The following is a 22367-nucleotide window of genomic DNA, read 5'->3' on the forward strand; positions in this document are numbered from 1 at the left end:
AAAAAATTATGAACAATTGTGCCCTGCGGGCTCTAGTTTGAGGACCTTTGCCTGGGACTGAAAGGAGTCATCAAGCAACAGAGAAGGAGGGGAGTTGGAGAGTGAAGTGTACATTCCACACATATGCACTGTGGGGCCTGGGATGAGTTGGCTGCTAACAGGAGAGGCAGCAGCAGCAAAAAATATCTAACAGGCCAGATAAATATCCTTAGCATGGCTGCAGGTGGCCTGCTGACCTTAATTTGAGGACTCCTGTCCTAAAATGTCAGGTAGTTATACTTCTCTCTCATTGGACTTTGCTAGACTTTTTATATTTATATTCTGGATTATTGGAATTAAAGTCTGTCTTTCTTGCTAACTTGTACATTTCAAAAGGGAAAGAGGGTAGCTCTGATGTTGTTTGCCATTTCTACTCTCAGTGCCTGCTTAGTGCTAAATATAAATACCAAACATTGGAAAAAACTAATGAATTGTTGTCTAAGAGATCAAAGTTATTTTCAAAAAGTTTCTTGAGGCCCTTTGACTTAATAAATTGCTTTTGAAATTTACTCTGAAGTCTATTAGCTTGGGATTCTCATCATTTTATGGGAGTTATCTAATATATAATTAGATTATTTTAAAATGAATTTGTATTATTTAGTACAGGGAAGACCATTTGAAGTAAAGGAAATGTTTCTTGAAGATATCTTAAGAACTACTGGATACACAAACAAAGAAATGTTAAAATACAAAAAGGAAAAACAGCGAGGTAAGCTTTTTACCAAATAAGCATAAAAGAAAATTATTGTTGGTACTGACTTGTTGCAGTATAGCAGTGCAAAAAAGAACACTTTAAAGTGTTTTCCTGTGTGTTTAGTTATGTGGTATTGTACTAGAATACTCTCCCAAATATATAGTTTATATTCTGAAGTTATAAAGATAAAAATTGAAAGTGATGCCAAAATTTAAATGGTTGAATATATCTATATCCCAAAATTCAGGTATTGTTTTAAGAAGACAGACAAGAGTATGTAACCTACCCATACTATATCATTGGGCAAGAGTGAGGACAGGGTGGAGGTGAAGTGATAAAGGTAGTATGTGCAGGCTCATTTTGATAAAATATAAAGATTTTTATTTTCTTGTTAGCATTAATTTAGTATTTAGTTTAGCATTATATGCCTATTAAATTTTTATTAGTATATCTCTTGTCATGACTTAAACTTTTTCATCTTTCAAATTAGAATAAGATTCCTTTTTCTTATTTTCAAATATATTATTCATAGCAGAAGACTTGGCTTTAAACTTTGGATTCCTTTCTTCAGACTGCTTGTTGACTTATGTCTTAGCTTCTGGGTTTTATAAGTAGTTAGCAATTACTTACTAGTTAAATAATAGTTAGCATTTACTACTTCATAGTGCAGTTCTGAACTATACTATGTCACTTATAAAACTCAACTCAAAATTTTTTTAAGTAGATATCAATTCAAACTTTTTAAGATACAAATTGTTTTGTCCTCAAGCATGTGTCAAAAATTGAATAGGTGATTTATTTACAAAGTGCTACATTAACATTAACAATAGTTTATTAATAAAACAATTTTTTTCAAGGGTTTTTTTGTTTTTGTTTTTGTTTTTGTTTTTTTGGATGGGGAGGGTCACACCCGGCAGCACTCAGGGGCTACTCCTGACTCCATGCTCAGAAATTGCCCCAGCAGGCTTGGGGGACCATATGGGATGCTGGGATTCGAACCACCGTCCTTCTGCATGCAAGGCAAACGCCCTACTTCCATGCTATCTCCAGCCGCCCCTTCTTTTTTTCAAGTTTCAAACTGAATCATCCTCTTAGTAATAGATGTAAAGAATAGAGTTAATTATATTAATTTTATCAGAATTTTATTAATCTATAGATTAATAGAATAGGTGTTATTTTTAAATATAATCCTGGGTGTTTTTAATTGACTCATTGTAACATGTTACTGAATGTTCCTAGTGTGTGTGTGTATATATATATATATATTTTTTTTTTAATAACTTTAAAAACAGGCCAGGTACAATGTGATATGATAGCACAGAGGTTAGGGTACTTGCTTTGCATGTGACCAACCAGAATTCAATCTGTGGCATCTCATATGGTTCCCTGAGCCTACTAGGAGAGCCTGTAGTAATTTCTAATTGTTGCTTGACGTGGTCCAAAAACAAAACTGGCCAACTGGGACTAGAGACATTGTATAGCAGTTAGAACGTTTACCTTGCATGTTGTTGACCCAGGTTTGATCCCAAGCATCCCAAAAGGTTCTTCTAAGCCCACCAAGAGTAATTCCTGAATGCAGGTCTTGCAGTAACCCCAGATTATTGCTAGTTATTGCCCCAGAACAAACAAAAGTGGAGGGCAACATTTAAGCACTTTTAGACTTATTTAGTATGCATGGGAATATATTTCAAAAGCAAAGAATTTTTCTACTTATGTATTTTTGGTTACTAATACAGAAGAGAAACAACAAAGCACACTTACAGAATGGTACTCAGCTCAAGAGAATACTTTCAAGCCAGAATCTCAAAGGCAAAGAACTGTTCCGAATGTGACTGAGGAATATGACTTATTAGATGATGGTGGTGATGCTGTCTTTAGTCAGTTGGTAAGATTTCACTAGTTTTGTACTGATATTTTGAATGTTTAGTTTGAAAAACAGGCGGTTATATATTTTTGTTATTTTATTGGAATATTCCTGAGTTTTACATTATAATACATTTTCAAACTATTTTCAATACGTGTTTTTTCAAATAATTTAGCATCTTTTTAAGTTAAAGTGATTTCAGTACTTTCTCTAAGTCAAATAAAATGAGCTGACTTAGTAAGGATAAAATTGAGAAAAGACACGATTAGAGTAAATGATTTGGTTGATTCCATTATCAGCTAGCTGTGTGACTTTGTAAGTCATCCTTCATAGACCTCAATATCTTTTTTCCTTTTCTTGTACCACAATATCTTTTATAAATTAAATATTTTATAAACTCTGATCCTGTTCATCCATTACCTTGCACCTGTATCCCAGGTGGGCGACTTCTCTCCTGAGTCCCTGATATCTGTTGATGTTCTAGGATCCTTTTTGTTTTTACTGTGTTTAATGCTGTGTTGTTGGACTTCTTACATAGGTATTTGTATTTAATGTGAAATATGGTGAGACTGCATTTGTTTTATAAAAATAAATAAAAATATAAAAATAAACTTTATAAAATATAAAAATAACTTTTAAACATGAAAAAGGACATAATGTGGCTATGGTTGCATTTTTGTACCATTTGCTAACTTTATATACATCCAAATGAATTTGAGGTTTGTTTTTTTGATTTGGTTTTTGGGCCACACTAGCTGGTACTCAGGGATTACTCCTGGGTTTATGTTCAGAAGTTACTCCTGGCAGGCTCCAGGGACCATATGGAATACTGGGAATCAAACCTGGGTCCGCCACATGCAAGGCAAATACCCTATTTGCCCCTTAAATTTTACTTTTTAAAGAAAAAATATTTTGAGTTTCTTAAAAGTTTATTTAAGTTTAGGGAACACCCATTTTTGGTTCAGTGACCACCATTTTAACCAAAAATAGTGGTGATTCTGAAGCTGACTGCACATTATCATCACCTAGAAGAGTTTTGAAGTCCTATGAATTCTGGTCTCCATTTGCTTATTTTAATCATATGGAACCTGCATCAACACTGTAAAGTTCTAAGTGAAACTCTTCCCTTTGATGTGCATTTGGGAGCAGAACCACAAGGTACAGGTACTTATTGCAACATCCTCTGAGCAGATCTTAGTTAACAGTGTAGCTGGATTATCCCATTTGTTGTTGAGAAGCTCAGCTTCAGATAACAAATGAATACCACAATAAAATACAAGTAGTAATTTAAGTAATATTTGTGATGGGATGATTAATTTTATGTGCTAAATCTGTGCCTTAATATATGGTTAGTGATTCTTACAGCCATTATTGCCATCTTCTGTTTTAAGCAAGCAGAGTTGAAGCTATTGGGTAATTTATATATATCTTTCTTTTTGAAGACAGAAAAAGATGTAAATTGCCTTGAACCATGGTTAATAAAGGAAATGGATGCTTGTCTTTCTGATATATGGCTACATAAAGATGTTGATGCCTTTGCTCAGGTCTTTCACCTTATTTTAACTGAGAATGTTAGTGGTAAGTATTTATTTAGTTTTATTTCTATTCTACATTCATTTATTTTAGAAATGTAGTTTAATGCAGAACACATTTACATTTCCTTTTTTATTCTTGAACCAGAACTCTATGATTTATACTATAGGAACATATACCTCTTTTATTTTTTAATTTTTATTTTGACCATATTGGCTTACATATTTTTCATAGTAGTATTTTAGGTACATATTAACATTGAATCAGGGGAATACCCATCACCAAATGTGTCTTCCCGTCACCCCCGTCCCCTTTCTGCAGCCTATATCCCCAATCATCACCCCCTGGGCTACTAGAGTAGGTGGTCCCCTCTTTGTCTAGCTTACTATTAGTGATCATATATCTGTTTGGTCCTGGTACCCTCCCTTGTTTCCCCCTCTATTTGAGAGGTGGAGCTAGATAATTCGAGTTATGTGGTTTTGCTTGAAGGAAAAAATGGGGTAAAAAATAAGAAAAAAAATCAAATAAGCTGAAAATGGGTGGAGTCCTTCTAGAGGCTTTCAACCTCAGTTTGAGAGAAGACATGAAAAAGGTAATTGAAACAACACAGAAAGAAATATCAAATTAAATATCCAGTGAACACTACAGCAATAAAGATAAGCACCACACAATAGTCTCGGTTCTGAAATCAAACCATGCCGGAGTGCAAAAAGAAAGAGAAAGATAAAATAAAATAAAATAAAATTGGAGACATCAACTTCAATATCTACAAAATATTGGGGAAAAATGATTATTTTGTGCTTTTTTTTTCTTTTTCCCCCTGCAGAGGCACAGTAACTATTGGGGATATTATAGAGGGAATTCCCTTGGCCAAGGAGATACAGTGTTTCTCCACCCCTGAAGTATACTGTCATGGGCTTAACTATAGACTCCTTGTATGATCATTTACTCCTCCCTCGGTGCTTTTGTGGTGTATGGACGACTTCTGCTTCGTCATGGATGGTAAAATCAGACCTCTGTATTTAGAGATCTTGGTGTCTGTACAGCTCAAGGACTGGAGCTTCTGTTGAAGTCTTTCTTTGTGGTTCTAGCAGTTCTGCTTCTTCCAGGGGTCCTCAAACTTTTTAAACAGGGGGCCAGTTCACTGTCCCTCAGACCATTGGAGGGTCTGACTATAGTAAAAACAAAACTTATGAACAAATTCTTATGCACACTGTATATATCTTATTTTGCAATGAAGAAACAAAATAGATACAAATACTATATGTGGCCCGCAGGCCATAGTTTGAGGACCACTGTAAAAAATCTTCTGTAGTTGGTGGTCTTGGTCATTATGTTGCTCCTAGGATGGAGCCTGGGATAGTCTTTTGTTATGTTTCCGGAAGACCCGTTCAGTTGTGATTGTCTCAGTCAGACCTCTGGAATTGGAGCTCTTTGTTGAACAGATCATAGACCAAAAGCTAGGCTAGAGCTTTTTGTTGTTATTGTTGTTGTTGGTCCCGGGATGCTTACTGTACAGTCCTGGTTGTAACAACCAGTCATCTGTATATAGCAATCTTGGCTTTTGCACAGATCAAAGGGTGACATGTCTTCTGGTTTTGTCTTATTGTTGGCTGGTGAGGAAGGACACCTTGCTCTTAAATCAAGTTGTTCCCATTTCCTCTTTGTCAGGTTATCAATTTAGAACTGGAGCATGTTGGATTATGTAGCATTATGGATGCCCCGGAGGGGATTTGGTTCCTGGAGCTGTTGTGGAGAACTCTGTCATTTCTATGTCTGAGATCCAGGAGTCAAGGCTGGACGGTCGGTGCCTACTTCCCTGGGGTCTATGTTGGTTCCACATGACATACGTTCAGGGTGGGAGATGCCCGTGTTGTAAAAAGTATGAGTTCTTATCCCTAGTAAATAAGAACTTGTTTTTACACGTAAAATTTCTCCCTTTTTTTAAAATATGCCTTTGCAGGAAGATGTGGTGCTACATTATATTACTGGTGGATTTGGGGGTGGATAGAGAAGAAAATAGACACACGACAAAAACTAAATATATATATGCTCACACTTATCTAAAGAAAAAAAATTTCTTTTATTAACAAAAAGATTAAATAAAAGACGTAAATTAAAGGAATAAAGTGGGGCCGGGAGATATAGCATGGAGACAAGGCATCAGTCCTTCCTGCAGATTTGCAGAAGGACAGTGGCTCAAATCCCGGCATCCCACATGGTCCCCCATGCCCACCAGGGGCGACCTCCGAGCATAGAGCCAGGAGCACCCTCTGAGTGCCACCAGGTGTGACCCAAAAGAAGCAAAAACAAATCAAAAAACAAAAAGTAGGGCAAAACAAATAATAATAATAATAAAGATAAAACGAACAAGGGGGGAAAAAAACAGAAAAAGGGAGAAAGTGATACAGTAGATTACATTTGGGGAGAAACAGTATAAGAGATAGTGTTAAATAGGTCTATACTTATGATGATAATATAGGCTTCCCCATTGTCTTTTGAGATTTCCTTGTGAGATGTGGGCTCCACGCAGGGAGATCTTGGGTAGAGTTCTTGCAATGGGCGTCCCTTTGGAGCTAATCCAGTATTAAGCCACAGTCCACAATAGGGAGAGGTGATTAGGAGGGCTACACTGCATGAGTCAGTCGGGGTGTTGGTTGTATTTTCTTGCCAGGAACTAGGTGTGAGTTTCAGTGGGTGTCTCTTCACTTGGGAACTGGGTACTGGTTCGTTGGTGTAGGAGGTTGGTCTTGATGCCTAATGGATTAAGAACTGAGGGTGAAGAGTTATAACATGGTGGGGATATCGGGGATTGGATTAAGGTGTGAAGGGACAGTCAGGCTTCTGAGGGGGGTTTAGGTTTGTCTCTTAAGGAGGATTCCTATCTCTGTGTGCTCCTGCCCCATATAAACATATAGAAGTTAGCTTAGGTATATATTAATGAAGAGAGGTGGGGAGGGCAAGAGATGCTCTAAGTACAGAAAGGTAGGTAAGTATAGTACTTGTAAGGAAAAGAAACTAATAGATCAACTTTTGGATATGTATAGGTTTCGTGTCTCGAGTACTAACCATTGTGTTCGTGAGGTCTATCTATATAGTTATTTACCCTTTGTAGTATTGTCCGCAGCACCCTATGTGTCAGCTTCCTTTCCTATAGAGGAGGTAACCGTGTGGTTTTTATTTGATATGGATTGAATTGATGATAATGAGGAGGCAAAGGTAGAAGAAGAGGGAGATAAGAAAAGAGAAAAGGAAAAACAAAACAAAACAAACTACACAAATACTATTTTTATTCACATGACTAATAGTTTCCTTTTGGGGTTACTTATTACAATTATCAGGATCTTCCTAAGCATTGTAGATGAAAAATTACATCATTATTATGTATTTGTGGTGGGAAAGGAAGGAACTGGGGCCACACCTGATGGTGCATGTGCATGGACCTCTTCCTGTGTGCTGGAACCATTCTCACTAGCACTTTGCATCATCGTGTGTGTGTGTGTGTGTGTGTGTGTGTGTGTGTGTGTGTGTGTGTGTGTTCGTGTTCCTGTGTGCTGGAACCATTCTCACTAGCACTTTGCATCATCTCGTGTGTGTGTGTGTGTGTGTGTGTGTGTGTGTGTGTGTGTGTGCCAGCTGCTTGCAAGGCAAACGCCCTAGCACGGTGCTATTGCTTCGGCCCCAGGGATTACTCTTGTTGGTGCTCAGAGAACCATATTGGGTGCCAAGGATCAAACCTGGGCTGGCTACATACTAGGAAAATGCCCTCCTCACTATTATACTATCACGCTGGGCCCCTAAATCAGGAATTTGTAGTCCATTATCTCCCGAATAGTTTTATGGGGGTCTATACATGTATAAGTTAATGTTATAGTTACATAAGTCTCATCAAATGCAATCATATTTTATATATGTATGTGCATATATACGTATAGGTATGTATTGTGTGCATCATTAATCTCAGAGGTTTGTGATGTGTTTATAGAAAAATTAATATCTTTTTTCTAAATTACTCATTTAGCAGATGGAAAATGATTGTATACTTTTGGATATAGTGGTGCAAGTTTTGATTTGTATGTATATACTTTATCATTAGCACATTTGTCCAGTGAAATACCTTAGTAGTTCATAGTGTTAAGTGTAACAAGAGGCAACTTTCGTACTCAGAGGTTTCTCTCATAGGTCAGTACTAGAAATGAGTTAGTTAGTAAGTAGCTTATTATCAAAACTTGTCAACATTAATACAATTTTTTTTATCTCTCTAGTCTTCAAACACTTTTAAAAGTTAACTCCTAATACCTTATTCTTACTTGTTTTCTTCTCAGCTAAACTTCTTGATTTCTTTTGCAGAATTTTCCTTTTTTCTGGGCTCTAATATAGAATGCCCCAGCTCTTAATGCTTAGACTTCTATTTTCCCTAGGTGTAGCTCATCAAGTCTGACTTTAAATATTTTTTAAATGATTCCTTGCCTGCGCTAGCCTAGGATGGACCGCGGTTCGATCCCCCGGCGTCCCATATGGTCCCCCAAGCCAGGAGCAACTTCTGAGCGCATAGCCAGGAGTAACTCCTGAGCATCACCGGGCGTGGCCCAAAAACCAAAAAAAAAAAAAAATGATTCCTAGATTTTTTTATTTCTAGTTCTGAAGTCTTCTCAATTATATCTTCTAGAATATGAAACTGGAAATTTCTTCAGCAACTTTTGATTCACTTCATCCTGTTAACTTTCCTTTTTCTTGGTGAAATTGTAAAATGTGAAACTTTTAAAAAAATTATTATTTAGGGGCAAAGGTTTAGTGTAGTGGATAAGATGCTTCTCTGGCAATCAGCCAACCCAGGTTATATTCCTAATACTTCAAAAGGTATCTCCAAGCTCTTAGCAGGTAGGAATGAATGATCCCTGATTGAAGAACCAGGAGTAAGCCCTGAACACCACCAGGCATGACTGTCCAAAAATTAAAAAAATGCTTATCTGGTTGTCTATAACCTATTGAATTTGAACTGAGGCTATTACAAGTGATCTTGTTGTAAGGCACACACAAAAAAATCACCCCTTACTTTGCTCTAATAGCGCTTTGCTCCTATAAATATGGGTTACTTGTTAATCCATTGACAACTTTTGTTAGCTTTGTCTACTGAATTAATTTAATCATGTTCATGCTAATAGAATATAACAAAATATGGTCTTGAACTTTGTATTTGAACTTAAACATTCGTGGCCGACTGATGATAAAACTAAAATTACTTAATTATATGTTAATGTGTGGTGGTTAACATGTTATCAAGATTTAGGACAGTTGTTTTAAAGGTTCTGCAATTTAGTAGCATTCTTCTGTTGTAATAATCTTGGTGAGTTTAATACACTTTAATTATAATTCTTACCTTCTAGTTAACACTTCCATTCTGTCCTCTGTTTCTACAAAGAGCATATAAAACTAACATTTCCTTGGGAGTTCTGAATTAAAGTTTTTTAAATGCTATTATTTAATTAGTAAAAGGAGCAAGTCCTTGTTGCCCTAACTCAATTATTTAAGTATAAATTTCTTACATATTTTTAAGTTATTTGGAAAGTTAGCATTTATCTTTTTCTTTTCCTAGTTGATTACCGACATAGTGAAACCAGTGCAACAGCTCTGATGGTTGCTGCAGGACGAGGATTTTCAAGTCAAGTGGAGCAGTTAATTAGTATGGGAGCTAATGTCCACAGTAAAGCCTCCAATGGCTGGTAATTTTATGCTGCACCCTCTTTGTATATCTTTATAAGCTCAAATATTTTATATATTTTTTAGTAATTACTGGTACACCTCCAACTGGGTGAACAGATTTTGATTTATAATTTTTATAATTTTGAGGATTAAGAAAATCTTGACATCATATCTTTGTATTTTGGCAGGATGGCTTTAGATTGGGCTAAACACTTTGGGCAGACTGAAGTTGTGGATCTTCTAGAATCTTACAGGTAATACTTGATGCTACCTCTTAAAAAATTAGCGCTATCACACAAGACAAATGTAGGCTATTTTTAGTTTCAATTATCAAAAGAAAACTTGAGAAACAAACTGCAAAAGAAGGTGATTGAATTTATGAAACAAACAATAGAGTAAAAATGGAGAACACAATGTCTATTTAAATTTTATTTTAATGAGTGCTTTTGATATTAATACTGCTACTGCTAGCTACATCCTATCCTATACTATAACTTCTTAGCTATATTCATTGGTTTTTCCATCTCCTCTCCACCAATGTTTTGCAAGCTACTTGTCTTCTTTGTGCAAGGACATTACCTAAATTCAGTTGATATTCAGTGAATATTTGTCGAAAGACCCAGAGGTCGAAGAGAGTACAGTGGGTAGAGCACTTAGCTTGCATGTGGCCAATCTGAGTTCAGTCTTGCCACTTATATAACTGTTATATGTTATATATAGATGTTATATAATGTGATCATAAAAATGAGATAGTGGATAAAATGAGAAAAACCTAGTAGATTTAGCCCAGGAGATAGATAAAATAAAACACCAAATATATGGGTACAGAGTAGTAGTCTTAAAACAGTTGTCCAGTAGACCTAGTTTTCCCATGGAAACAGAAGATCTATAACTTCAGATAGGAAATTACTAGGTGTGGGGAAAGATGTCTGATATCTCTGGCCATATTTAAAAACTTTATGAAATGTTGGAGGCTTTGGGGGAGAATAGGGAAATGTACACTGAAAAATTAGCTAAAAACATTAATAATTAAAGTCAGAGGAAAAAGGAAGTGTAATCACAGTTTGCTCTTTGTTCATTGATGTTTACACAGTTATAGTAAAAGCTGAATTATGATTTAGCTAAAATTATACTGATTGGTATGGACTTAAAGTGTGTACAGGCATGGAGGTGATGACCTTATTTTTCATTTACTGGATGTCCACAGCCAATGATTAAATTGTGAAATAAATACAGAAGATGCATATTGCTTAGAATCATGATAGTAGCCTAAATTAAAACAGTTGAAAAGAAATAGAGAAGTTTCTTTATTTTAACTTTTTTGAAACTACTCATTTAATAACACTATGTATAGGTAGGTATACTTTGATGTGAGAAAAAGGAATCAGAAAAGCAGTATTTTAGATAGCTATAGAATTAAACCTTTATATATTTTTGATCAATTTAGATCATATTGATTTTAGATTGGAATATTTAAAGTAAAATAGCACATTGACTACTTTCATGTGTTTCAACTTATCGTTTTCATAAAGCAGGAAATTGTAGATAACGTATATTAGAACAAGAATATATATATTATACAAGAACATGTTTCACTTGATGCGTTTTTGTATTTACATGTAGATGTGGTTGTAGACATTAGATGAAATAGAAATTTTAGTATGAATAAGTATTATTTTAATTTTATTAGATGAAAATGTAAATGATAGAGTTTGAGAGTTCTTGGCAAGTTCAAATGTTAATTTCTCATATAATATATTTTCTTATAATTTTGATAATAGCACATTAAAATTACAGTTAAACTTTTTGTACTTACACAATACACAGCATTCTTGAGAATGCCTTAGGTAAAACATACTAGACATTACAGATTGTCAAGTAAAGCCATTATTTGGGTGACATTTGTGTTATCCTAGCTAATAGGGCTGTCTTTTGTATCTTGTGATATAAATTATAAATCACAAATATTATTTAAATGGGGCCGGGCGGTGGCGCTAAAGGTAAGGTGCCTGCCTTGCCTGCGCTAACCTTGGACGGACCGCGGTTCGATCCCCCGGTGTCCCATATGGTCCCCCAAGCCAGGAGCAACTTCTGAGCACATAGCCAGGAGTAACCCCTGAGCGTTACTTGGTGTGGCCCAAAAACCAAAAAAAAAAAAAAAAAAAAATTTATTTAAATATGTTTAAATGTTTAAAACTTGTTGAGCTATTGGTATTTAACCTTTACGCAAAGAAGATAATACCATTCATTTTCCCTGTTAAAAATTAAGAAAGCAAAAACCACTTACACAGAAGTGGTTCTGTATACAGATTTTTAAGTACAGACATTTGAATGCAGATTATTTTTTTGTATATATACTCTTGCCACATTGTTATCTAAAGAAACTTTTAGGGTTACAACTTATTGTAATCTCATGTAATTTCCTCTACATTCTTTGTAAGATTTAGTGGTTTTGCTTTTGTTTTTTATTATATTATTCTAGTGGGTATGCAGTGACATTTCGTTGTGGTCTTAATTTTTATTTCTCTGATACCTAGGGGTATTAAGTATCTTTTTACATGCTTTTTGGTCATTTGCATATTTTCTTTGAAAAAATATCTTCAGATTGTGTTTTTAGAAGCATTTTTACCATTTTGTCTAAACTTAAAACTAAAATCCTGATGACATCCAGGATATTAATTATTACCTTCCTTAAGACAGATTGAAAATTTTAAAACAATGAGAATAGTTGACTTTAAGGCTACTCTTCAATGACTATGAATTTGGTCTTTTTTCTTTTATCTTTTTAAGTGCTTCATTGGAATTTGGAAATCTAGATGAAAGTTCTCTGGTTCAAACTAATGGAAGTGACTTCAGTGCAGAAGACAGAGAGCTCCTAAAAGCCTATCATCATAGTTTTGATGATGAAAAAGTAGACTTGGATTTGATTATGCATCTCCTATATAATATCTGCCATAGTTGTGATGCTGGTAAGTATTGTCTAAAAAACCTAAAGCAAAACTGTACAGTTTAATATGAAAATTGATACTGTAGAATTATTGTATGTTTTATAATTCCATCAAATTATATAATTTCTGGTATCTGTTATAAATTTTATAATAGTATTTGAAACACTTGATAGTTCATTAATTGGTTTATTTTATAATGGTTTATTTTATAATAAAATTTCATATTAAAAAGACCATTTTCCTCCAAGGTGCAATATTAATTTTTCTACCTGGATATGATGAAATTGTTGGGCTGAGAGATCGCATCCTGTTTGATGACAAGCGGTTTGCCGACAATGCACATAGGTAAAAGCTGGTTTCATTTTCACTCCTTTACTTAACAGATAGGTATCATAATAAATATTCTCTTTCAATTGTCAACAGATATCAAGTCTTTATGCTTCATTCAAATATGCAGACATCCGATCAAAAAAAAGTATTAAAAAACCCACCTGCAGGTGTTCGAAAAATAGTAAGGTTCACAAAATTATTTTTTCAATTTCTTTGTCATTTGTTCTGTTTTGATAATAATTACAAAAGAATACTTTTATTGCAGATTCTATCCACCAATATTGCTGAGACTAGCATTACAGTCAATGATGTGGTCTTTGTTATTGATTCTGGTAAGGTGAAAGAGGTATGTATAGATTAACAGTGTTTTTACTAAATGAAAAATGTTTAGTCCTAGTTCAGTGCTTTTTTTTTTCTTTTAACAGAATTCACTTTAATGGTACATTGTCTAGTTCTAGATAAATTTTACATCTTTAAATACTAGTTACATTAGAGTGATTATTCTACATTAACTCAGTACAAAGTATATGTCTGTTTCAGTAGATTAAAAAGGTATGCTTTTGGGGGCTGGAGAGACAGCACAGTGGTAGGTTGTTTGCCTTGCATGCAATTGTCCGAGGAGGAACTCGGTTTGATTCTAGGCATCCTATATGCCAGGAGTAACCCCTGAGCGTCGCCAAGTGTGGCCAAATACCAATCAATCAATAAATAAAGTTTAAAGAAATATAAAGGTTTGCTTTTTTAAACTAAACACTAGTAGGAAAGTGAAGGGTTTGACTGGTTACAGTGAGAATTTTGTCACATATTACAGGAATTTTATTACATATTTCCTGTTTCTCCCTATTTGTGAGCATGAACCATCTTTCTTTTGTACATAGTTCTATTATATACACATCTCTATTATTCCAGAAGTAATAGGTATTCAAGGTACATAATGCATGGGGACCATTGTAGGAGAAAGCAAACAAATTAAAAGTAGGCTCAGGAAATGATAGGTAGCAACCAAATATACCTGCTTTTATTAAAATGAATCTCGGCCTCCCAATGTTTACCACAGACTCTGTTCTTTACACTGACTGTATAGAAAGAGGAGGTACAGTCAGTGCACCCCTTATACACCTCAGCCCAGGCCCTTTGCCTGGTCTGTATTGTGAATGGGGGGACATGGAAGAAAAAAAAATTAAAATAAAAATTTAAATGAATCTCATTGAAATACTGCTTTGTTCATTATCTATGATATTTTCATGCTGCAATTGGAATTAAAGTGATTGTGGCACAGACCCTCTGCAATGACGACAATATTTGCTATCTGGCCATTTACAAAAATTGTTCCAATCTCTGATACAAATAATGAGCATAGTTTATTTTCTTACTAGAATGCCAGAAATACTCAATACCCTTAATTTTGATTCATATTGAAAGTGAGAAAGAAAATGATTTTTTTCAAGAAATATCTTATATGCTGTGTAAAAGGAGATTACGTCTTTTCAAATGAATATGTGACTGTTTTTCTTCCTTTTTAAAATTTTTGACTGCTTTTGCTTTTGCTTTTGTGTCACACCAGGGGATGCTTGGGAGCATGAAGTGCCAGGGATCAAACCCTGGCCTAAAGGATGCAAAACATGCCCACTAGTCTGTTGAGCACAACCTTGGCCTCAGTTTTTTTACTGATAGATAATATAATTTATTTCTGACATTCTGGAACTTACTGAATTTGCAGATTTTCCAAGTTTTCATTCTTTTTTCCTAAAGTATTTACAGTTAAAATTCAGTGACGTTTTAAAATTCAACACTTTTCCAATTATCTAATTGTGGGACTTCACATCTTGACAAGTTAAAATTTATGTTTCTTACTACTTAAGTACCTTTTATGTTTTAACTTGATGATTTGAATGTTACAGAAATCCTTTGATGCATTGAATTTTGTTACAATGTTAAAAATGGTGTGGATTTCCAAAGCTAGTGCCATACAGAGAAAAGGCAGGTAATGTATATTTGATGTATGTTGATTTCATTACCTTATAAATGGAAATATTCTTATATGCATCACACGCCTAAGAAAATAAGTTTATATGGGGACTGAGTGGTGGCTCAAGGCATAAGGCCTTGTGCCCTTGTGCACGCTAGCCTAGGATGGACTGCGGTTCGATCCCCTGGCATCCCATATGTCCCCCAAACCAGGGACGATTTCTGAGCCATGAGTAACCCCTGAATGTCACCGGATATGGCCCAAAAACCAAACAAAAGAAGTTTATAACTTTCTAATTCTTAAGTATTTTGCCAATACAACCTTAATACTTCAGTGGGTTTTTTGCGGGGAGGAGGGTCACACCCGGCAGTGCTCAGGGGTTACTCTTGGCTCTGCGCTTAGAAATTGCTTCTGGCAGACTTGGGGGCCATCTGGGATGCAGGGAATCGAACCAGAGTCTGTCCTGGGTTGGCCACATGCAAGGCAAACGCCCTACTGCTGTGATATCGCGCTGGCCCAATCTTAATACTTAAAAAGTCAAATTAAAGTTATATTAAAATTAAAAGACTTTATACTATATTATAGTATTATACCTTAATAACAAAAACAAAGTTGAAAATGTTTGCGATATACTACAACGGTCTGGGTTCTGTGTTACATATAAAAGGGCTTTAATAATAGAATAATAGAAATGACCTTAAACCTCATATCTACCCCTTCTGTATATGGAAAGGAATTTATATTAATGGGATACTTTTTTGCTTTGGTATCAATAAAATAATGCAAAGTTGACTAAAGAATGGGCCTGTAGATTTTATGGTGGGAGTGTAAATTGGTGTAACTTGAGGTAATTTGAAACTTTTTATATAAATTTGCCCTTTGATGCTTTATTTTCATAATTTATCTGGAACATACTAACACATGGGTACAGATAAACATTCAAAAATACTCTTTGCAGCAGAATATTTTAACTAGAAGGGGTGCGCCCTACACCCAGTACTGCTCAGAGCTTACTCCTGACTGAGCTTAGCCATCACTCTTCACCAGGCAGAGACATATGTGGTATAGGTTGGCTACATGCAACACAAGGACCTGACATGCTGTACTAGTAATTTTGAAGCATCATTTTTAATAGTGAAGCAACAGGGACACTGTAGTGACCAATAGTGAAGTGGTAATATTACAGACATAGTTTATAGCTTGTATGGCAGTAATTGGTTTTTATTTTTAGTTTTGGGGCCACATCTGGTGGCGCTCAGGGGTTACATCTGGCTCTGCGCTCAGAAATCACTCCTAGCAGGCTAAGAGGACTATATGGGATGCCAGGGATCAAACCCCGGTCTGTCCCAGATTGGCTGTATCCAAGGCAAATGCCCTACCGCTGTGCTATCATTCTGGCCTTTGGCAGTAATTGTTAAAAGATTTAATTGTGTCTTTTTGTAAAATAAATAAAAAACTTAAATTGTACAAAATGTTGTATCTATTGTTCCCTTGTGCTGAAAGATGCATGTATATTTATATACATTGTGAGGACTGAGGGAAATAAACAAGTAATTTGTGTTGATCTTAGCAGAAGGAATTAGAATTTTTTTGTACATTTTTGCATATTTTTTGAAATAAAAAAGATTAAAGTAAACTGACTAGTTTTTCTCATATTTTAGTTAACAGAAAAACATTAAATACTGAGTTTTAAAAACAGTATTTAAAAACTTTATTTACCAATATAAATGCATCATTGTTTGGAGGGTATTGTTTTCAACTCAATGATTTTACTTGTGTTATGTACAATGATTTGGGTGAAATTGCAAGAGCTTGCCTTTCCTTTAAATTTTTTTTTACTACTTTTCAGGAAAAAAAATTTTTCATTTGTTTTTTTGGGCCACACTCAGTGACGCTCAGGGGTTAGTTACTTCTGGTTATGTGCTCAGAAATCTCTCCTGGCTTGGGGCCATATGGAATGCCGGGTGGATTGAACCATGGTCCGTCCTAGGCAAGCACGGGCAAGGCTGATCCCTTACTGTTTGCACCACTGCTCCAGCCCCTACTTTTCAGAAAACTATAAAAATCCTGATCAGCTTTATTTTGAGTATTGTTATGTGTGCATTGCACACCTCTAGTCATTGTTTCTGAAGAAATACTTGGTATCTCCTCAAAAATTGATTAACATTTAATTTGTCATATAACTTTTCATACTTTGTTGTTGTTTTTTTTTTTTTTTTGGTTTTTTTTTTGTTTGTTTTTGGGGCCACACCCAGTGATGCTCAGGGGTTACTCTTGGCTATGCGCTCAGAAATCGCTCCTGGCCTGGGGGACCACCAGGGATCGAACCAAGGTCCGTCCTGGATTGGCCAACTTGCAAAGCAAATGACCTACTGCTGTGCTATCACTCCAGCCCCCATACTTTTTAAAATTTTTTTTCACGTGTATGTATTCTTTTCTTTTGCCATTACACTAGAAATATATCATCTAATTTATTTATAAATGAGGTTGATGAGTCCTAGACAAGTGAATTGCCTTTTGAATGGATTGATAAGTATCCTAAGTATTCATAAGTTGGGATTCGAATTTCTCTATTCTGGTCCTGACTTACTGTATTTCTCCTAGATCATGGTGTCTTTAAAGTTTCCTTATTGAAGCTTTTGTTCTTTTGTTCAGCCTTAATTTGTATATTTTACTTTTAAGGGCAGGGAGATGTAGACCTGGGATTTGTTTTCGGCTCTTCAGTAAACTCCGTTTCCAGAATATGTTGGAATTTCAGACTCCAGAACTCTTAAGAATGCCATTACAGGTAGAAATTTATTGATTTTTCCATTTAGAGTTTGAGGGTCCACCTGATGGTGCTTTTGGACTATTTTGTTTTTAAAGTTTTATAGTTTGCTTCTGTTTGTGCTCAGGGAACTGTGGTATCAGAGATAAAACCAGGGTATCCTGCTTTCTAAAAATTTGCTTCAACCTAATGAGCCGTCACCTAAGCTCAAATTTACTTAACTTTAAAAAAGTCTATGTGAGGGGCTGGAGAGATAGCATGGAGGTAGTGTGTTTGCCTTGCATGCAGAAGGACAGTGGTTCGAATCCCAGCATCCCACCTGGTCCCCGAGCCTGCTAGGAGCGATTTCTGAGCCAAGAGTCAGGAGAAACCCCTGAGTGCTTCTGGGTGTGACCCAAAAACCAAAAAGAAAAAGAAAAATCCATGTGAATGAGAAAGAAGAGAGATTATTTCAGTTTACACCAATTAGGGTTTTAAAAATCAGTTTACAAATGGTAAATTGCATATTGTGGAAGATCATTTTATTGACAAACACATAGCTCATATTTTTACATTCTTTGTTTCTTCCCTCCCTCACCCTTTTCCCTTCATTATCTTTGATGCATTAACATTCAAACATGAATGACTTTGCTAAAAATTTTCTTTAGTTATGGTGGTCATTGGGAATTTCATATCAGTGGTAATCACACGCTGATAGTTTGCACTCCTTAGTAGGAACTGCACTTCTTCACTAGGGCTTGTACTCTAATTGAGGTGCACGCATTCCGGTTGTAGCTCCTTCTGGGTCACCAGTGCTGAAACACATGTTGAATGTTCTCACCAGGGATCAGACTTCCTAGCATCCTAATCATGCTTGCACAGTTATTTTGTTTGGGGTTGGGGGCTCACACAGCGATGTTTAGAATTTGCTCCTGAGTTTTCACTCAAGGATTAATCCTGGCAAACTCGTGGAACCATCTGGGCTGCTAGTTTTTGAACCCAAGACAGCCGTGTGTTTTACCCACTGTATTCTCTCTCTCGCCCCATCACACATCTCGTTTTAGTTGCACTGTCTCCTGGGAGCTGCTCGTCTTTGGAGCGTGTTTTAGATTCCTGGCTATTCTGTAGTTGGGAATTGCAGGCAGTGCTGCAGTTCATAAATGGCATCACCAGAAATTTGAATTATGACCAAATATATTTACGAGGCTGGCATGCAAAGCCACTGTACTAGTCTAGGCTCACTCTTTTACTTTCTTACTGAGAATTAGAATACATTACCTGAGAACTAAAAGATTATATTCATATTCAAGTTTTATATTTTTTTTATTTTATCCAGCAGCATTCAGGGGTTACTCCTCGCTCTGCACTCAGAAGTAGCTCCTGACAGGCTCGGGGGACCATATGGGATGTCAGGATCCGAACCCAGGTCATTCCTGTGTTGACTGCATGTAAGGCAAGTGCCTTATTGCTGTGCTATTACTCGGCCCCAAATCCCAGTTTTAGATGTTGATATTACTTATGGTTTTGGAACTGAGTTCAGGAGATTTTTCTAGCCTTTATTTTCTTATGACATGAACAATGAGATAATGCATAGTTCCTAGGAGAAGATTCCAGAAGTATATTAATTTGAGTCTTACAGGGTGCTGAGCACTATGCTATCTTCCAAGCCTTTAAGGTGATATTGGATCATGTTTTGGCATCTAGATATATATAGATAACTTTGCGTTTGTCAGTTTTTCTGTGTCTTTCTCTGTTGCTTTAAGATAATAGACACTGTCATTCTTTTATTCTTGAATTCAAGAGACATTATTTAAAAAGAAGGAAGGAAAAAAGGTAGGAAAGGTGCTATACAGGATTCCCAACATTCTCTCCTCCAGTTTTTATTTTTGTCTTTACTTCTATACCAGTGCTTTCAAATTCTCAGGCATATCTTACTTTTTATCATAATGCTATCCTCTAATATCCTCTAGTATACTGCCATATCTCCCTAGACCCTTCACCCTTATTCACTTTATAATTCACTTAATTTTTACATCTTAACTATGTGTCATTTCTTTAGCGAAATCTGTTTGACTTCCCAAGTGCCTTTTTTTGCTTTATACTGACTTGATCAACTCTGTTGTTTACCACTTAAACTCACTTTATTCCTCATATCACTTATCACGAGTACTATAAATATTCAATACATTATTATATAATAAGTTTGTTTTTCCATATGTAAAACTCATGGAGTGAACACATTTACTTATATGTAGTCAGCTTGCTATACTGTGTTATACCTGATCAATTGGATAGAAGATTCTAGACAAAAAAAAAAAAAAGTAGGACATTTGTCTTGCATGCAGCAGACCTAGGTTCCATCCCTAGCATCCTGTATAGTCTCCCGAGTCTGCAAGGAGTAAATTTCTGAGTGCAGAGCCAAGAGTGTCCTCCCACCCCCCAAAGAGAACTTACAAGAGAATACATTGCTAGTGTAGGCAAAGGTTATCTTGAAATGAATTGGTAGAGGCTGTTTATCGGACTTGTAAATAAAAATTAATTTCATGGGTTGAAGAGATAGTAAAAAGGTTAAGGTGCTTGCCTTTCATGTGACTGACTGACTTTTGTTTGATCCCAGCATTATCTATAATTCCCAAGTTCCAACAAGAGTGGCAGGAATGCCCTCGAGCACAGAGCCAGAGAAGTCTTTTCTATAAGCACTGCCACATGTGGCCCCACCCATAAGCCCCTAGCTCCACCCTCAAAAAAGCTAAGTATAAATTTTAATATTTAAAATATTTGCTGTTCTTATATACAGGAACTTTGTTTACATACCAAGTTATTAGCTCCAGTAAATTGTCCGATTGCTGATTTCCTTATGAAAGCACCGGAACCTCCACCAGCTTTAATTGTCAGAAATGCTGTGCAGATGCTTAAGGTTGGTAATTTAATGGTTTTATTTTACTTGATTATTTTAATTATTCCTAACCAAATATTAATCCTTAACTAACTTTATACTTTAAAAAAGATAAGATAATCATGGCATTTGAATAATACACTCATGATAATAATAAAGAGTTGATAATGGTTCCTTTTTATACCTTTGAGGCAAATCATATTTTCTGTGATGTATTAGCTAAAGAAAATTTCAGGTACATTTTATAAATATGTCTTTTGATTACAAATAGTTTTGGTTATTTCAAATTTAATTTTTTTCTTTTTTTGAGTAATATCTTGATTTAAACACTGTGATTACAAACATGTTTGTAGTTGGGTTTCATTTATGAAAAATGAACACCCCCCCTTCACCAGTGCAACCTTCCTACTACCACTATTGCCCCCCCCCCATTTCCCTCCTCCCCCACCCCTTGCCTGTATTCGAGACAGGAATATTACTTCTCTCACTACTATTGTCATGATAGTTGTCAGTGTAGTTATTTCTCTAACTGCACTCACCACTCTTTGTGGTACACTTCATATCGTGTTCCGTCCATCTAGCCCTCATTTGTATTGTCTCTGGGTGTTATTCCAATGTCTTTTACTTTTCTTAAAACCCATAGATGAATGAGATTATTCTGTGTCTATCTCGCTCCCTCTGACTTATTTCACTAATCATAATAGTTTTCAGGTCCATCCATATATAGGAAAATTTCATGACTTCATTTTTCCTGACAGCTGCATAGTATTTCATTGTGTATATGTACCACAGTTTCTTTAGCCACTCAGCTGTTGTTGGGCATCTGGGTTGTTTCCGGTTTCTGGATATTGTAAATAGTGCTTCAATGAATATAGGTGTGAAGAAGCTATTTTTGTATTGTGTTTTTGTGTTTCTAGGGTATATCCCTAGGAGTGATATAGCTGGATATATGGGAGCTCAATTTCCGGTTTTTTGAGGAATCTCCATACTGTTTTCCATAAAGGCTGGACTAGACGGCATTCCCACCAACAGTGAATGAGAGATCCTTTCTCTGTACATCCCTGCCAGCACTGATATTTCTTGTTCTTTGTGATGTGTGCCAGTCTTTGTGGCATGAGATGGTACCTCATTATTGTTGGTAGGTAAGGCCTCCCTCGGCTTGGCCTGGCACCTGTAGCCCCTTCGACTAGCAGATCTGTAGGTTGCAAGATAATGGTGGAGAAATGATTTATAGGCAGTCAGTTTAAGTTTCAGGAGATAGCCAACTTTATTTTAAGGCCCTAACTGCCATGTATATTTCTCAGCTAAGATTTTCTTGTAGCCTCTTCACTGCCCTCCAAGCACCCTTAAGAGTCTTCTCTCTCTCCCACTCCTCCCAGGGAATATCTTAATTAGCAACCGCAGACCCCTCCCAGCTATTAGCATATGGAATTAGAGGAGGGGTAACAAGTGACGGGAGCATTTTTCTTGTGTTTTTTGACCATTTGCATTTCTTCTTTGAGGAAGTGTCTGTTCATTTCCTCTCCCCATTTTTTGATGGGATTAGATATTTTTTTCTTATTAAGTTCTGTCAGTACTTTGTATATCTTACATATTAACCCCTTATTCAGTGGTTATTGGATGAATAGTTTCTCCCATTTTGTGG

At 35.8% G+C, this 22367-nt stretch overlaps 1 protein-coding gene and 1 non-coding gene across 2 annotated transcripts in view; both read left to right on the forward strand.

Moving 5' to 3' along the window:
• Positions 1–22367, forward strand: part of YTHDC2 (YTH N6-methyladenosine RNA binding protein C2) — a 63306-nt gene that overhangs the window by 20995 nt on the left and 19944 nt on the right. The window contains exons 8-19 of the mRNA XM_049786838.1: positions 641–748; positions 2470–2618; positions 4040–4175; positions 9727–9853; positions 10022–10087; positions 12624–12802; positions 13030–13126; positions 13205–13292; positions 13377–13457; positions 15013–15095; positions 17763–17868; positions 20624–20743. Of these exons, the coding sequence (XP_049642795.1) occupies positions 641–748; positions 2470–2618; positions 4040–4175; positions 9727–9853; positions 10022–10087; positions 12624–12802; positions 13030–13126; positions 13205–13292; positions 13377–13457; positions 15013–15095; positions 17763–17868; positions 20624–20743 (1340 nt within the window). The remainder of the gene's footprint in view (positions 1–640; positions 749–2469; positions 2619–4039; positions 4176–9726; positions 9854–10021; positions 10088–12623; positions 12803–13029; positions 13127–13204; positions 13293–13376; positions 13458–15012; positions 15096–17762; positions 17869–20623; positions 20744–22367) is intronic.
• Positions 14147–14279, forward strand: LOC126029375 (small nucleolar RNA SNORA51). The gene has a single exon (XR_007502986.1). It is a non-coding gene; the product is annotated as a small nucleolar RNA SNORA51 (small nucleolar RNA).

The sequence above is a fragment of the Suncus etruscus genome, chromosome 14, assembly GCF_024139225.1.
Source record: "Suncus etruscus isolate mSunEtr1 chromosome 14, mSunEtr1.pri.cur, whole genome shotgun sequence".
NCBI lineage: Eukaryota > Metazoa > Chordata > Mammalia > Eulipotyphla > Soricidae > Suncus > Suncus etruscus.